The sequence below is a fragment of the Colossoma macropomum genome, unplaced genomic scaffold (genome assembly GCF_904425465.1).
Source record: "Colossoma macropomum unplaced genomic scaffold, Colossoma_macropomum, whole genome shotgun sequence".
NCBI classification, from domain to species: domain Eukaryota; kingdom Metazoa; phylum Chordata; class Actinopteri; order Characiformes; family Serrasalmidae; genus Colossoma; species Colossoma macropomum.
The window spans coordinates 35360342-35379447 of NW_023494787.1; the positions used below are offsets into that span (position 1 = coordinate 35360342).

The window sequence follows — 19106 nt, forward strand, 5'->3', positions numbered from 1 at the left end:
TTTCAGGTGATAGCTCTGGTGTTAAGAAGCTGAAAAAATCATTTGCACAAATATTTAGCAGCATGCGGAGGAATACGTTTTAAAACATTTTTAATGTCCAGAAAAGCAGAGGAAAATCTATGGAATCTATGGCTTCTGCCATTTGGAAAAAAGACCATATAGTATGTCATAATAATGAGAAAGTTTCTCCTAATTGTCTAATAATAATAATGACTTACTACATGAGATGCTTAGTCATAATTATTAGATACAGTTCTGTGAAAAAGTATTTGCCCCTCACCCGATTTCTTCTATATTTGCTAATTTGTCACATTTAAATGTTTCAGATCTAATTTTAATATAAGATAAAGACAACATGAGTAAACACAAAATGCAGCTTTTCACCATAGTTCCAAGTTTCCTTTATTTGTGGATAATGGCTCTCACTGTGGTTTGCTGGCATCCCAGAGCCTAAGCAATGGCTTTGTAACCCTTTCCAGACTGGTAGATTTCAATGACTTTCCATCTGTATTTGAATCTCTTTAGAATGTGGCATCATGTGCTGCCTTTTGAGACCTTCTAGCCTGCTTTACATTGCCAGACAGGGTCTATTTAAGTGATGCCTAGATTTAACAGGTCTGGCAGTTATCATGCCTGGGTGTGGCTAGTGAACTGAACCCAACAGTCGATTGAATTTGGTTAACTGGTTGTTTTAGTAGCTAAGGGTTCACTTTTTCACACAGGACCAGGTAGGGCTGAGCATTTTTCCTTCATAAATGAAATCAAAATTTAAAAACAGCATTTTGTATTCACTTATGGGTTATCTTTGTCCAATATTAAAAATAGTTTGATGATCTGAAACATTCAAGTGTGGCAAATATGCAAAAAATTGGAAGGGGCAAATACTTTTTTACAGCACTGTATGAAAAAAATAGTGATGAGATAGTAATTCATAATAGGTCATAATGTAGAGATATGATCTCATTAATATGACAAACTAAGTCATAGTATCTCATTATTATGAAATAGCAAGTCAGGGGAAACAAGTGTCATGTTGGGTAAAGGCTGTCTCTTCAGGCATGAGCTAACTTACTTAGTATGAGCAAAACCAGAATATTTTACCGTCCTGGTAAAACACAAAGTCAGTGCTTCATTGAATTGTTTGTTCGTCTTTGTGATTAAACCCACAAAATAGTAATTTCAGTATTCAAATACTGGCACCTTTAATGGTGAATCTGAGCACACAAGTATGCGCACACATCCCTAAATGTGCTTTCGCTAAATGTTCTCTCTCGTATCGTGTACTAGTTTTACCTAATTGAAGAGACTGGGCACATTTTCCAATGTAGTGAATCAAGCAAGTTAATGATGCAAGCCTTAGTCAAAGAGATGGAGGGAAATGTGCACTGTTTGCAAGGCTCAACATAAGGGGTGTAATTTTATATGTACTGACAAGAACTCAAATTTACGTATGTGTAATTAACTCCACAGCTTTAATATGTTTGGTTTTCCACCTAATCAAGTGATGAAGGCAAAAGGGGACTTTTTATTTGGGTCTTAAACTGTGGCATGATTTTAGTACCAGCTACGTACTGTACAACTGCCAAGTTTCTGAGAATGTCTATGTGTTAAAGACCTTGATTACATTTTTGCAGCAGATTTATGCTACCATGATGTGTATTATAAATAAATGTCCTATGTAACTCAGGAAATTACAGTGTTTTAATAAGCATATTTGTGACTCTATATGTTGAACCATGGCTCATCCCTCCAATCTTTGAATTAGTGTATTCAACCTTAAAATGGAATAACGTTAATTTTATCACTGATTTTTCTGTTTAATGCAGTCATAAAAATCTAGCCATAGTCATTCAAAGTAGTTTGATGTGAAATGGTTAACAGTAGACAAACTTACTCTGACTTGGATTTCTTTAAAGTGGTAGTGATAGAAACCAGGGGTCACAAAGTCTACAACACAGTTATTGGCCATTTATTTGCTTACAAATGCCTTCTGAGTCTTTGTTGTTAACTGTAAAATAGTAGGCTAGTATATCTGAAGAAAAAAAAAAATCTATGGGCCTATTTTGCTTTACAGTGCCCTGCATGTACCTCTATGGATTAAAAAAAACACATGTAATGCTAAAAGCTTATCTCAGAACTGTCATGAAACAATGTCTCAGATTTCTACAAGATTTGTGTAGTAATTTTCTGTTACGGAGCTTTTAGAAGCATTAAACTCTTCAGATGTCTGATTCCTGTCACCAAAACAGTTCTGATTGGACAAGTTTCTTTTTTCACTTCAAACCACTCTGAATGACTTTATTTACATCTTAACGATTTAATTATGTAAAAAGCTTGAAATGCAGATATTGGTGGAATTCCCCTTTGAAAAATATTTAGTTAATAAATATATTAGGATTATACTATCCAATATACAATCCAATATGATAAGAGTTTATTAACATTAGTAAATAAACATTTAAATTTGAAAGCTTTTTGGCACCAAGTAGGTTTTAATTCCACAACTCAAGGTTAGACCACATATAGGTCTTCTGAAAATCAAAATCATCCCCAAGTCATTTTTGGATTGCATGTGATTATTTGGCTATTTTTTTCATAAATGTAAGTCTCTGTAAGCAAATATCAGACTTGGGGCATATGTAAGGACAGAGCTGGGGTAGGTTTTTATTTATTAATTTCACAAAGCAGAATTTCTCAGTTAGCTTGATAACGTTGGCCAAAAACCAAGTCTGTCCAATAGAGAAGAGCTAAGGAACATTCCTATTGAACAACCCTCAACTTTTGGCTCAAGTTATCTAGCTTACTGAGAAATCCTGCTTTGTAAAATACCCCCCCTGTTGATGTCATTATTCCACAGAAAGGTGGAGCAAGTCATCATAACTATTTAAATGTGATCATTTTCAATTTGTTACTATCAAACAACTTGCAAAAAGGTCCTTTCACATTGTACTAAGATTTTATTAAAGCAAATCTCTGTTTACTTTGCCTCTTTGCATCATAATGCCCAGAGGAGTACACTAAGCATTCTTCTCTGCTGTATGATGAAACCTTGGCCCAAACTTGAAATTGAACATTGAAATAGAGTTTTGTCCCCAAGGACATCAGCCATGGACAGAAAAAAGGCACTCTTAGGATTTGAATCTAATTCCCAGGTCTACCATTTACCTTGGCTAAGCTAAACTTTTAATGGCCGTGATCTCTGGGGTTTATGAGGCAAATCTAATGGAAAAGACAGAACTTACCAACACATGGGCGGTGTGGGTTGACAAGCAGCAGTAAAAAAAAATGCTCATGGCCAGTTGGAATCCTTCCTAAGTCGTTTGTTTTACCAGTATGCCACAAATAAGCCAGTTAACAATGCACAGTGTAAAACACGCTAACAGGAGCCCCTTACTTGAAGCTTCTTTCAGTAATCCCTCATCCCCCACTGTTTACTGCGTTACAGTCTGAGTTAATATTAGTCCACGTTGTTATCGAGGGAGTGAATGTTGGAGAGACATATGTAAGGAACCGACTGAACGACTGTAATATTTACCGAACTCTAGCAGAGACTGAGGCTCAGAGATGTAAGCACGGGTGTATGTATCACGTGCATATGACAGTGACTTGAGAAATTTGGATGTGAAACAATATTCAGCACTGTTTTTGCCGTGTTCAGAGTTTTTTTACATACTTCAGCTGTTTAATAGAATTCATATTACTAATATAGTAAATAAACCAAAATAACTCCTTAAGCATCTAATTTGGTTTTACACACACACACACACATAGTTAGGTTAGTTAAAGTTAGTATTGGTTCCGGCTGATGCTTAAGGGTCAGGTATCGGTATTGGAAAAAAGTGGTATCGCTGCATCCTAGGGCTGGGTGATACGGCCAAAAATGTTATCACTGCTTAATTTACCAGCTGGTCAAAGCAGCACTCTCACATGCGCAGCATGGCTACGATTTTTGTAATATTCATAATGTAAAAAAAAAATAAAGTGCTACGTGGGTTTCAGGTGCTAAACTGTTTACTTTCTCAACAATGTCAGCATATCACAGTATTCAAACACAAGCTGGCAGACATTCGGATTTCTCTGTGCTGTCATAGTAGTTTGAGGGGTGAAAGCACCGCAATATATCTGACGGTCACTGTGTGAAAGATGGACCTCTGTGGCATTAACTGGAGTGTGATTCTCCCACACCAGACATACAATGTCCTCCCTCTAGGTGTGTTTAATATGTGTTTGGTCTGTCTGCCTTCGTGAAATGCTGGCTACCCACATATGTACTGCCTCTTAAAACTGTAAAACATTGGCCATTGTATCCCTCACAGACTTATATACATATATACGCTTCTTTTGTTTACAGCTGCCAAAGTATATTTGGTCACCCATTTTTACCAGTGATTTCAAATATGATTTTGAAAGGCACAGTCACATTCACATTTGCCAGTGAATTATTGTCGAGGAAACTGCATTCATTTCAATGGAATTTGCTGCAGTGAGCGATTTCGCATCCCAAAAATCTGGGGCGAATACATTTTGCATGCAAAATTTCATGTTACACTATTCATGATAGTAAAATCTTTCCAGTACTTTCCCTGCTTGAAAAAAACACCGTAAACCAGCATAGCTGGTCACCAGCAAAACCAGCGTATCACTGCTGCTGGAACAAAACCTTGTGTCTCCAAAATGATAACTTCACAGGAGAAAGAAAAAACATACCTTATTTTTAATGTAAGTAAATGAAACCAGACTTTTTGTTCCAAGCAATTGTGCGTCATTTAATTTGAAATTTACATGCAATGTAAAGGCCAACTGGCACTTTCAGATTCTGAAAATTCCTCAAAATTGACAAAAATGGAGATACAAGGTTTTGTTCCGACAGCAGCAATATGTCGTGTTTTGGATGCTGGGTGACCAGCTAAACCACCACCAAAGCAGCAAAAACCATATAGACCAACTTAGACCAGCATAGAAGCTTTTTTTCAGCAGGGTTCATGGATAGATGTACTTAAAAGCTGGAGATGGCTTTAGCAAGCTGCTTTACTATAAATATTTAATAGCAAACAGATTTCATAAAATGGCTATGAACACAACAATGATAAATGCTGCACTGTTGCCCCAAGTGCTGCTCTATCTTTAACTTTCCTCTTTGATACTATTATCCAGATGTCTGGATTTTTCATAGGATAGCTGATGAAGTCTTGTTATGTATTATTCCTTTTTAAATGATTATTATTGTTGTCAGCTACATAAGTCTGTGAAATGTAATGTGTTCCATTAGTGATGAATGAATTCATCTCCTCTTCTGCTTACAAACACGAATGTGGCATCGATCAAATGTTTATCTGCACTGTCAACAGAATTTCTTTGCTGGTTACAATGAGCAATGAGTGATAATAATCTCACAGACTAATTGTCAAGCAGAGATAACACTGAACTATGCAGTGATGCAGCACTCCAGGACTGGAGTTATTTTGCTTCTGCATTCTCTTCAGATGCTGCCTCCATTTCATTTTTAACACAATGTTCCTTCTTTGTTGAATTCCCTGATGCCATCTTAAGGGCCTTTTCTGTAAAATTGGTTAGATGAACCCTTGAAGGAGCTAAGGATGGAATCCACTTTAATGTAGAAATCAGCAACAGAAAATGTCCATAAATGTTTGCAACATGATGCAGTTTCCTTTTCAAATGAATAAAAGTCAGACAAAGCTGTGTATAAACCAGAGGAATAAAATATTTTCAACGACTTAATATTTTAAGTTATGCTTGGACTTCTCAAAAAACAGTTTACTTACAAAAGTACAAAATTAGCTTAGCTAGCTGTTTAGCCTGCTGAGGCTCACCTAGCAAGGGGAAAATCTGCTACTCATTCTTCCCTGATCCTCCGTGCAAGTAGGTCCTTGTACAATGTTGATGGTATATTTGAGGCAAAGTTGGTGAGGGTATGTTAAACCTGTATCGAAATGGAGGATAAGAATTAGAACCCTGTATTAAAATCAAAATTGAAACGGAGGATAAGAATTAGAACCCTGCATTAAAACTGGTATTGAAACAAAAGATTGAGAACCCTGTATTAATCCCTATATTGAAACTGAGGATAAAAACTGAAACCCTGTATTACAAGGTTCTGAAACAGAAAATAAGACTTGGAACCCTGCAATAAAACTGATTTGAAACATAAGATAAGATTTAAGCCCCTGTATTAAAACTAGTATTTAAATGGAGGATAAGATTTTGGAACCTGGTATTAAACCTGGGTCAGGAATTGGAACCCTGAACTTTGGTGACTCCCCTGCTCACATACACCTGATGCGTTGATCGCCAGGTTCAGTGGGTCTGTTTGAGTAGTGAAACTACCAAACTGTGCTGGACACCAGCCCTCCAGGACCCTAGTTGTGCGACCCTACATACTGGCAGTATGTGAACATAGCAGAGTAGCATAGTATTGAACTAGATAAGCCGTAATCTGTGTCTACAAAACTACCCTAAAAAGTGCAAAACTAAGGGCTTATGTGAAAGAGAGTTTGCGATCAGGGTATTAACCTCTTTTGCTTAGAGGAAAGGTTTGGTAGCTGGAGGACCCTTAGGGGTAATTTTAGCTACTCTCAAATGAAATCCCGCTTATAACAAAGCATCTGGATGGCTTTTCATTGGAGGAAATGCGAATGGCGCGTCAGGCCTTGGGCAAATGGCGGAGGTCGCGGTGTTCCTCTGCTCTCAGCGGAGGCAGCCAGCGAGAGAGAGCGAGCCAGGGAGCAGATCATAGAGGAGCGAGTGAAGTCACTGCGCTGATCTGTCATTTCGCTGTGGGTTAAATGACTGCCTCGCTCATGGCTGGAGATACTTCGGGGCGTTTGTGCCTGAGGCAGGCTCGTGCTGAAAGAGACATTCTTTTTTCCGTGGAAGGAAGAGGAGAGCAGAAAGGTTGAACTCATGCGACTCTGGCGACCTTGGAGGCTGCTAGCTAGCGATGCATCTCTTTTCTTTTAATATCCTATGCTACCTTTACGCTTTTCATGTATGCGCTCTTCCCATCTGTCGAGGTCACTGACTCATTTATGGCTTGCTCTTCCCTTTTTGTTGGCGAGCACTCCACTGCTTTCATCACTTCCCTCAGAGAGCTTCATCCTCCTCATTTCTTTTGCCCTCTTTTGATCTCAGGCTGTATTATTTTGCGTTCAGCTTTTTCTGTCCTTGTACACAAACAGTCTTTGTATACACACAGAGGGAAAAGAGGGAAGTGTCATAGAGCCCTTACTGAACACTACCATTATCCCCACTGGACTCTCTCTCTCTCTCCCTCTCACTCTTGCTCTCGTTCTCGCTATCACTGTCAGTCTTTTTTTCTTTTTTTTCTTTCTTTCTTTCTTTGTTTCTTTCTTTCTTTCCTTTTGTGTTTTCTCCCTCTCTCTACACACCTCTCTCAGTCTATTGCTTGCCCTCTTTATCTCTCTCTCTCTGTCTTCATTATTTTGTCTCTCTTGTCTCTTGCTCCTACTTTATCTCTCTCTCTCTCTCTCTCTCTCTCTCTCTCTCTACTTTTGTAACTTTCTTTCTTTCTCTCTCACTTGCTCTTGCTCTTTCTTGCTTTCTCAATCTCTCTCCCAATCTAATGCTACCTTTCTCTCGTTCTTGTTTGCTCACTCTGTCTATTGCTGTCACTCTACCTCTCTCTCTTGTTTGCTCACTTTTTTTTTTTCTCTCAATGTACCTGTCTTTTCCTCTTTCTCTCTTGCTTTCTCTTCTTTCTTTCACTGGCTGTTTCTTGCTCTCCACTCTGCCTTTCCCTGTCTCATGCCATTCGTCTCTCTCTCTCCTCTCTTGCACTCTCTCTCTCTGTCTTTTTCTTTTTCTCTCTCTCACTTTACCGTACCCCCTCTCTCTTTACCTCTCTTTCCCTCTGCCTCTCGCTCTCCCTCTTTGTTTCTTAACTTTATCTCTCTCCTCTTGACTTCTCTTTCTTTCTTTCTTTCTTTCTTTCTTTCTTGCTTTCTCTAACTCACACTCTTTTTCTTTCCCACTCTCTCTGTCTCTCACTTACTTCACCTCTCTGTTTCTCTGTCTTCCATCACAATCAAATCACCCTCTTTTTCTATCTCTCTCTCTCTCACACTACCCCTCTCTTTCATGTTCTCTCACACTCCCTCCACCTCTATTCCTTTCTCTCTTTCTATCTCTCTGTACCCCCTCTCTCTCTTTTATCACATTCCAAATACCCTCTCGCCCTGGACTCTTCTCATGCCTTGCCAGTATTTTTATGTTTATTTTGCTGCAGTTTAATAGACTTCCTGTCATCCTCCAGAGAGAGAGTGAGAGAGAGAGAGAGAGAGAGAGAGAGACAGAGAGAGACAGAGAGAGAGAAATATGTCTTCTGCGGCTAAATGAGAGGATTATCCTGCCATTATGGTGTTTGAGGCAGCAAAGTAGCAAAGTTGCACCACTGCTGCTGCCTGTGAGCAAACAAATCGTTTGCTGGATTTTGTTTTTTTCACATATTTTTTTTTTTTCCCCTCAGCTTTGCAGGATGAGTCTCGCTAATGTCCCAAACACACTGAGAGGCATTACAGCTTATTACCGTCGGGGTGACAGGTGATAGGCGTGCGAAGAAAGCTCTTTTAACATGATTCCCCCTCCCCCTTCTTTAACTTAGCCTGTGGAAAAGAATCTGGGCCAGCTGGCTGTGACTGACAGTTCACAAGCAGAACTGGATGAAAAGGATGGTTGTAAGAAATTCAGTGTGAGAATTCTGATATTGAGTTGACAGTATGGGATACATTCTTAGGGTTTTTTGGAGGAACTAATGGAATTTGTCACACTGCACAGTACTTCCAGTCAGCAATCAGATCTGCACAAAAGTTTTTAACACGCAGAATCCATTTTTTGGCAGTGGATTTAGTGGTTTGCTTGAAGGCTGGCAGGCTGTGAGATTTCAATAGGACAACCTGGATTTGATTCCTAGCAAATATGTTGGCTCGATACAGGACAAATGACTGTTTTTGCACAACTTACAGGCTTTTGCCTGATAGGCTGGTAACATTACTATTGATTATGGTACTGTGCAAAACTCAGAGGAGTACCTGTCATTTATTTCATTTCTAGTCTAAACAGCCATTAACTACTAGCTACTACTGCTTATTTTCAGCATCAAGAAAAATGACAAAAACATCTGCTTGAAAGAAAATTACACGAAAGCGTCTACAACTAAATGTAATATAATTTTCTTTCAGAATTTAGTGTGTTCACCATTTGCCTTTATTGCAGCTTCTTTTCTTTTCAGGAGACATGCTTTTAGTTTTTCACAGAAATATGCACGGATATTTTTCCACACCTCCAAAGTTCAGTCATAGAAATTGGCTGAATTTTTGCTTCTTACGAACCAAATAATTCCAAACACATTCAGTGATGTTGAGATCTGGATTTTGGAATGGTCGCTTAATAGTTCTGAGAACACCAGAACCTTCTTTGTTTGGTTAACTTTTCTCACTAATGGCTTCTTGACAGCTACACATCCTTTCAGACGAATAGCATAGAGTTGTTTTCTCACAGAGATGAAAGCTTTAAGTACTGTATCTGATGGTTACTGTTTTGATGGTCTGCCAGGTCTTACATGTTTGTTAGGAGTTCCATTTTCTCTGTATCCTATGATTATTTTTTTAAACTTCAGTTATTTCCTTTGACTTTCCCTTCTTTATGCAAGTGAATTACCTTCTATATAATCTCCTCAAAAATATCTTGTGAAAATTTTTTACTTCGTGGCCATTTATCTGAAAAAGAAATAAATGAAGGGTGGTGTGACTATCACACAGTACTGTAGTAATTGTGTAATCTAATTATTTTTACAGCTCCTGTGATTGCAGCCCTCACAGTCTTGCTACATTATTACTTGTTTTGAGGGGGGCTGTAAATTTTCACTTTATGCTTGACTTTGTTAATTTGCTGCTCGTTGATATATCCATTGGTCTCCCATGAGTCTCACAAAGGCGTTCTTCAGGGCTAACATTACTGATATTAATGATACTGCTGTTGTCAGTGCTTTGTTTTGCTTACTTAAAACTCAGCATCTTTCAGTGATAAATTGACCATGATAGTTGCTGGAAATAACTGGTAAAATAGCTGGAAGGCTTGCTGCTGTCAATGGAACTTCTTGCCGTTTAAAAGCTGTATTTGAACTAGACGGCTACAGAGTTGTAGCAACAGCACATAATCAGCTGGGCTTCAGGCTGGAACTACGGTTCAATGGGTCAAACTTGGAAAAAGCATTAGCTGTGTTTAATTTATTATACATAATTTTTACATTACTAATAAACACTATGTGGTAAATAAATGCATCCGTCAGGCTATGTTATAAGAAATTTTAAAATACATTCTATCATCATGCAAATTGCCAACTAATCATTACTAATTCATCAAGCCAGTATATTAATTATTGATTAATTTTAATAAATTATTTAAATGAACACTCAGGAATTGATGGATGAATAATGAATTTAGTAATCATGACAGCCCTTGAGCAGGCCAAACAATGATCATCCTTAAAAAGCTCAGAAAGCTTCTTCAAATTATTATTAATATCCTGTCCTAGAGTAAACTGTAATGGTATAGGGTGCATGTTTTGTATGTATATTTTGAATTATACAGTATATTGTAGGATACACTATGGTCTAATTGTAAAAAATGTCCACGGGGGATGGGTGGATCAAACAGTGATGGCTATTTGTGAAGTGTATGGCAAAGATGTGAACAGTCATTGAGTTGCAAGTAACAAGTCTCAACTGTTGACAGTCAGTCAAGTCCTAGGTCAATAGTGGCAAGTCTCAAGTTGAGCGCATAGTCCTAAACTTTCAGTCCTAAATAAGTCAGTATACATTCTATAGCATATATAATGCCAGCAGTGAACATTAAAGATAATTGTAATAAAGTCTGTTTAATGATAAAACCATGGCCATGTAAGGGTATAATAAATTAACTTTTCTTTATTATCATTTCAAATAAATGACTAAATCTACGGTACATGGATAAGTATAGCAGACACAAAGATATACACAAAGCGTAGTGCAACTACACATGGAAAAAAATGTGAGAAATGTAAACAGCTGTAAACAGTTTTTTTACTATTGAATGTAACAATAATAAATAATCTTGAAAGATTTTGATGACTTTACGGAGCGCATTTCTCCCTTCAACCTTTAAATCATGACTATCTGGCTGCAGAAGTTAAGAAAAGAAATAAATAGCAGCTGATTAGTAGCTTACTCAGTGCTGCTATGTAAAATTTTAAAGCATCGAAATAAATTACTATAAATTGAAATAAATTATGGTGAAAATACTGCTATGTTTTATGTGACACATGACAACGACACTAACTAGCTGAACATAAATGAAAAACAACTGCTTAAATGTAGACGTCACCCAATAGAAACCAAAATGACCCCACTGAGCGAAGCTTACAGAAAAGGCAGCAAAATTACAGTGCATTTTGTGGCAGTTTTTAGTTCAGAAGCTATTCAGTTCATTTAAATAAGAGACAAAGAGTTTGTTTACTTGGTATTTCCTCCATTTCTAAGATCTTATATAAAGCAGCTTTGATTATATGACTTTAAAAAAGTAATCCAGAAGTGATGAAAAGTAATCAGATTGTGTTACTAAATAGTAATCCTTTTGAATTAGGTTACCAAGTGCATTTTTTAACAGGTAATCAGTAATCTCTTTTTTTTTTTTGGACAGGGGGGATGACATCTTTTTGCATCTGACCCCAAATCCCTGAGTATGAGGCACTGAGTATACATAGCATTACAGGCCTGTTAGTCTGTGCAATGTTATTTTAATGGGCTGCTTAGCTTGGCACATCAGCGACATTTGCTGTTAAAGGGGTGAGATGTGTGGGAAGCGGGCAGTTAAGTGGCTGAGACAGTTTAGCTTGTGTTTTCTGTCCACTCAGCATACCACATTACGATGTCCTCATTTGCAGTAGTGGGTGTCAGTATCTGTATGTGTGTGCTCTCTTTCTTTTCCATCCCCCTTAATGCTCGCTATCTGTCTTGGTATATATAGTACACTTTTCACCTTTCTCTTCCCTGCTGTCTTTCTCTTTCTCTGTTTCTTATTCCTGTCTTCGTTCAACACTCTCTCACGCCATTTAAGTTCCATTCAGAATTATATTTGGTTTCATATAGAGAGCGTTAAAGCATTTATATTGCTGGGGCATGAAAATGTGAAATCTACAGACAACCCCAAAGGCAAATGTCTCAGAGTCTGAAGTTGCTTTAAAGGGGAATTCCACTGATTCAAAATCCTTGTGTAATTGAAATGTTAAGATATAAACAAAGTCATTCAAAGTGGTTTGATGTGAAATGCACCATTCTAGAAAATGGTTATGAAATGGGTATGAATCCCCTGTGTGGTGTCAGAGATACTGTTTTACAATAGTTTTAGATGAGGTTTTGGCTTAAGCCTTAATTTTTTTAAAGCCTTTTATGGCAGTACCTGCAGGGTATTGTAAGGCAAAATAGTACCCAATTTTACCATTATCAGAATTACATGTAAAAACTCAGAAGGGACATGTGGGTTCAGTTGTTTTGAATAGTAAATAAAATGTCTATATTTGCGCTGTAGACATTGTGACCCCTGGTTCCCAGCACCACCACTGTAAATAAATGCGAGTTGGTAAGTTTCTCTACAGTGCACCATTTCACATCAAACATGAATGACTTTGTTTACATCTCAACAATTGAAGGCATGTTTACCCCTGTGTTACATCACTCATCCTTTGAATGACACCAAATGACACATCATTTGGGAGGATACTATTTGTTGCAGTTTTGCAAATGGAATTTTTCCCATTCTAGCTGCTCAACAGTCTGTAGTCTTTGTTGTCTGATTCTCCTCTTTGTGATGCATTATATATTTTCAATATGAGACAGATCTGGACTGCAGGCAGGGCAATCAAGCACACACACTCTACACACACTCTGTCTATGAAGCCACGCTGAAGTCTTGCTGAAGTAACTATGGACTTCGAAAAGACATTGTCTCAATGGCAACATTTGTCACTCTAAAATCCCTGTATACGGCTGCGCATCAATGGTTACTTCACACACATGCAAGTCACCCATGCTAAGGGCACTGATGCATCCCCATGACAGATATTGGCTGTTACATCTTTCTCTGGTAAGAGTCTGGACGGTCCCCTTCGTCTTTGGCACAGAGAACTCCACGTCATTTTTCCCAAAACCAAGAGGAAACATGGACTCATCTGACCACAGAACATATTTTTGCTGTCTTTCGTACCATCTGAGAAAGACCTAAATTCATTGCATCTTGTGTTGAGAAATGTTCTTTTTGAACTGAGCCACAACCCAGCTTTATTTGCAAAGACTGACCCTTTGGGTATGGAAGAAACATCCACTAATCATGATATTCTGACCTATTACCAATTCACCTGCCTACTGTAGATTGAATATTCTATAAACTTTTTACTTTGATTTTGCCCCGTCCCAGCTTTTTTGAGTGTGACATGCATCAAAATCAAAATTTGTTTATATTTACAAAATACAGTCAGGTTGGTCATCCAATACATTAAAAGTCATTTCTTACTTTCTTACTTATGTATCTATTGTTTTTATTACATTTTACTAAATGTTTGAACACTGAAAAACATTGTTGCACTGAATTTACTTGATTCAGATGTGTATGTTGTTTCCACATAAATAACAAACTGTATTTCACCTCTACAAAACTGGTGTCTTTTGGTTTACTTACTTTTAGTAATTATTGTGTTTATTTAACATATTTTCTTCATGTGAAAATAAGATGCACATCTGAAAATTAAATTCAGTGCGTGACGTTTTCCGTTGGCCCTAAAGCAGCTCAAGGTGTAATAAAATACATTACAACAACACAAGTTTCTTTTCTTCCTTTGCTTTAAAGTGTTCCTTATTTAATAGCCTCTGAAGAAGATAATTACATTGATATTCTTGTTTACCATCTTAAAGACACCTACTGTGATTTTAAAGTGCTTTTGTTTACATCAGCTTATTGCTTCAGTCCTTTTACTCTGGAATTCAACTCCTTGTAGGTTCCTTTAGAGCTCAAAGGAGCTCTGAGTAGTGCAACTGCTCTTTCCTTTAGCATAATGAACAGTGAAAAGCATTATGAAAATGGTGAAAAGTCACCACCATAATCACATAGAAAGTGATGCAAAAACTTTGAGAGTCTGTGAAGCAATCTAAGCGTTTAAATGCCCAAAGCTATCTTGAATAGTCCGGCTAATATTGGGCTGGATCACGTTCTTTAAGACACGTCTTAGTCAGATAGCACTCTGAAGCCTTCTTCAGACAGAAGAAGACACTGCACAGACAGTAGTCTAATATGTTTACTCCTTGCCACATTGCACGCGATGTTGCAAATAAAGTCTTGGCCAAACTCAACGTCAGACTGTGCAAATTCTGCGAAGCTGCACATCAGATTATATGATGAAGATTTTCTGGCGATAAATTTATGATGCAAGAAAATGATACCATTCTGCTTGGACTTTCTTTTTTTTTAAAAAAAAATAGGCCCAGGCAAGCAAATAAAACCCTGGGCATAATAGTGGCGATGCATTATCTGGAAAAATAAAACACATATTAAGAGCGAGCTGGAGCTGGAGTTACTAGCTGTGGGGGAAAAGGGCTACATAGAATGTTCTTTCTTGAGGTCAGTAGGCAAATTTTTCTGTCAACTATGCATTGGCTTAATCCTTTTATCGTAGGCTGTCTTTAGTTGCAGAGGCAATCAGTCTGCAGGAATTGCATGATGCAGTCTTCTCAACATAGATCAGAATCTCAATTGAATGTTGCCAACATCTTGGAATCCATGCCACAAAGAATTGAGGCTGTTTTGAGACAAAAGGGAGGCCCTACTCAGTATTAGTATAGTGTTCCTAATTAACCACTTTGGGTGCGTGTATGTATGTATGTACGTGTGTGTGTGTGTGTGTGTGTGTGTGTGTGTGTGTGTGTGTGTGTGTGTATGTGTGTCTACCTGCATCTGTTAAAGAATCTAACCTTCATTACACCAATAAGAAATAAAGATTTTATTTCGAAGCTGCTGTTTTTGGAACATTTCTACTGTCGAGTTTCTAGGCTTCAAAAAAGCATCAGCCATTCATAATTTGTATCAGGCATTGTTCAAAACAAAGCAATGAGAGCTTTAACAAGCAAGTAGATAGCTAGCTAGATAGCTAGCTAGATAGATAGAACATACCTGAAATTAGAGAAGACAATCTGTAGATGGTTGAAGCTGAAGAGCAAAGTGTACATTTATTGTCTGTGGTGAATGACCGTATGCTGCAGTACTGCAGATAGAGATTAGGTGGAAAAAAAGTTGCAGTATTCCCATGAAGTGGTTTATTCTGGAATTACACAATTCTTTGATTCTTGGATGTGTAATCTCTCCACCTGTCCTGTAGGTGGCGGTGCAGGCAGCCAGACGACCATTCTCCATGAGGAGCAGTGGAAGATGCCGGCTCTGCCAGCGCTGCTGCTGTCGATTCACCTCCTATTCCTCTTCCTGTTGCTGACCATGGCCCCGTCCTCTTTTAGCCAGGCACCTGCCCTTGCCGCTGTCAGGATGGGTGAGAAAAACCTCTTTTCTGACTGAGCAGAACCAGAAGAAGGCCTTAGCACAATCCCCTTTTCAAAATCCAAACACTATCGCACACATCAGTTAGTTGCAAAGCTACAAGATCTCGTCAAACTCTTTTCTTTAATGCAAGAAGGCCACAATACCATAATACTAATATAAGTGAAACCATAATACTGACTGGGAGCACATTTTGTGCTTTGCCTGCTCACACATGCATCTGGCCCTGACACCTTATACGAACAGCAAGCAGAGTGAGCAACAATAGCAAAACCAGAACGTTCATTTTAAAATCAATGGAGCTGTCTATATCAGCTGCAAGCAGTGCTGTACAGTGCAATGGGCCATTTTTGACAAACAGCCTGTTTCTGTTTTTTACATGCTGCATCATGATGTTCCACCTTAACAGCAATGGATGTGGAGAATCTTATATTTGTGATGGAGAAAATAAGGGAGCTGTATGACCCCTCTTCTAAATTTTACAATAAAAAATGTAATAGTTTAAAGTTACAAACAATGTTATATTTAGCTGAATTTTCAATCCTATGTCATTAATGTTAGCTACATAAAGCCTATTCGAGGTGGATTCGTTTTATCAGAGGTGGTCTGATAATGTCATTTGTAAGGGATTCAATTGGCCGATTCCCAGTTTTTATTATTATCCCAGTTAGCCTGAATCAAAACGTCATAACCCAGATCGTCACTTCGATTTAAAATTAACCTAAACAAAGAACAAAAACAAACTTCCGGTTAATAACAGATAGAATAGCTTCAGGCCAGTAAACTTGTCCCGTTCAACTTCACAAACTGTTGCCCAGCAGGACAGAAATCATTCTGCCATGTTAAAAGTACTTTCAGATATTCCATTCTGCTTCTAATTAGGCCATCACCAAAAATGTTTTACAATAAAGTAGTCCAGTTTGGAACTGTGCCAAGAGCTTCATTTTAGTGGTTAGCCTCGTCTCCTGCTCACCAAAACACAGATGTCCATTACCAGGATTTGTTATTACATTATTGTGAGGTTGATTCGAACAAGACTACTATTTCTGAAGGAGCTCTAAGTTTGATAAATTATTGACGGTCATTCACACGTTACGTTGGTACTAGATTAAAATCATGGATATCATCTGTAATCCCTCATGTTACCCCCCAGGTAAAACTAATCCAGCTTGAATAGGGCTTAAATTAGTTAGTTAAGTTAGTTAAGCTAGTTAATCGAATGATTGTTCATCTGTGAAATTTGCTACACACAACTGACTTAATGTGATCAGGGGGCCCTCGTGAGCAATTATGAGAACATTTAAACAGCTGTTTTGCCTCATGGTGGGAACTTCACTAGCGACACAGTTAATGAACTAATTTGTCACTGTGTTATTGCCAGTCATAATCCTCACGTTCTCCACATTTTTCCTAAACAACCGCTTCATTTTCGCCTTTAATCACTGCTTGGCAACCGTTTCATTATCCTTCATTACTTCAGTCAAGCTTTCAGGTTTATCATTGAGCTTATGTTCCTGTCAATGTACTTTGAATTTAAAGCTCCAGATATTCAAAAGATATGCCTGGGGGAGCTGTAAATGCAAAACCATAAAACCAATGTCAGCCCAAAAAAAAGTTGTATTGTCCTTGTCAACAGTGATCTGCATCATTGTAATGTTTGACCAGTAAGCAGACGCTCGCGGATATAAAACACAAAAGAAGTTTTACTTGAGGATTCTGGCAAGTATAACGTCGTCAAAAAAAAGGCATGGGTCAGTTCCAAAGTAAACAACAGAAGACACAAGGCGACCATAACCGACAAGGGAAAAAACAGAGCAAAATCCAAAATACATGCGAATAGTCAAAACCGAAAATCCAAGAAATCAGGCAACAGTACAGAAGGGCAAATCCAAAAACAAAGTCAACGAGAAAAAGGGTAAGCAAACGGTCATACACGATAAATCACAACAGGAACAACACTCAGTCGTTTCACAATGGAAAGCAATACCTTGCAACGAACCTAACTATAGCCCGGGCTAAAATACTAGCTAGGTAAGTCATATGACATAAACCCACAGGTGAACATCATTAATACTTAGGCGAACTTGAGCGGTGATAGGCCGCTGATGACCTTTCCGGAGTCACGTGAGTATGCGGAGGATTCTGGGAAGTGAAGTCCGGAGTCATGTGAGCAGGTGGAGGATTCTGGGAAGTGAAGTCCGGTGTCATGTGAGCAGGCAGAGGATTCTGGGAATTGTAGTTCATTGGTTGACTAGCCGAATGCCTGACAATCATCAGAGAAAAAAAAAACAATCCATGATCGCCATGGCAGTACAGATGAGCTAAGATGCTTAAGTTTGCTGCCTTTTTCTGTCTTTATTTCAGCTGTCAAATTGAATTCATGTCATCTTCATTTGGGTAAAAAGCAGACGTATACTTTATAGGGAAATGTTACATTAGTTGTTGGTTTACTTTAGCCTGTGTTCTCATTAATATGTGTAATCTTGCTATTGTTTTGTCTGGATAGCTTATAGCAGTGATATGCCCAGCGCTGCAGTTGGTGTGCTGCCATCGTAGTGCTGGTAAATATTCGTCACTATGACTGCTGCCATTGCTAACCATTTAAGGCTAGCATAAAACATGACCATTTTTGCCATTTAGTCTGTTTTTCTTTAATAACATGCCTTCTCAACGCTGTTGTTGCATTTATTTGATATGTAAGATATATGATGTAACTAAACTGGAAATTCATATATTTTTATTTAGTTTGTCTCACAAACTACAGTTTTTGAATTAGAAAACAGGAATAGGTTTTAAGAGGAAGAGAGAATTTCTCACAAAACTGTAGCTAGTTGCCTAATCTTTAGTAAATAAAATTAAATATGTAATCTCCACTTATTTTCAACAGGATCCTCCCATGTTTTATGTATGTATGAGGGAGAGAAAACATTTTGGTATTCCAAGTACATGGCTCATAAGCTGGGCATCCTACATAACATGCAGACAAAGCTTTAAGACAAATGTAACAAGTATTTCTAGAGAGAAATTCAGTCCTGAGCCTAAGATCTTCAAGCAGACCTGTCTATATTTGAAGAAAATGGGGTCCTCCCATGGATGCCACTCATTTGTTATTTTTCTGAAAATGCTGTATTTTCCAATAGAATAAAAAATACTATAAATACTGTAAAGTAAAGAAAAATATCACAAACGAGTGCCTGGGGCTGAACTATGACTTTCCAGTGCAGTAATCTTGTGATAAATAAGCTGGATGTCAAGTTTACCCTGTTGCTCAGTCTTGGGCTCTTGCTGAAGAAGTCTTATTTTATGGTTGAGCCAAATGGCTTTTCCTGTCCTTTCAGTTATTTCAAGTTAGCTATCAGCTTTCAACTAGCTTTCAGCTATTTCAGAGTAAGTGTCTGTGATCTTAAGTGCCTCCTAGGTAACAGAGCAGAGAGAAATTGATATGGGAAACCACATTTCATAAGGTCTGTAATTTTCTTCCCCATCCATCAGCGCTC

At 38.0% G+C, this 19106-nt stretch overlaps 1 protein-coding gene across 1 annotated transcript in view; it reads left to right on the forward strand.

Moving 5' to 3' along the window:
• The window catches only part of LOC118805936 (glutamate receptor ionotropic, kainate 5), a 149244-nt gene that overhangs the window by 53290 nt on the left and 76848 nt on the right, over nt 1-19106 (forward strand). Inside the window, exon 2 of the mRNA XM_036567119.1 lies at nt 15437-15601. Within this exon, the coding sequence (XP_036423012.1) occupies nt 15487-15601 (115 nt within the window). The 5' untranslated portion in view covers nt 15437-15486. The remainder of the gene's footprint in view (nt 1-15436; nt 15602-19106) is intronic.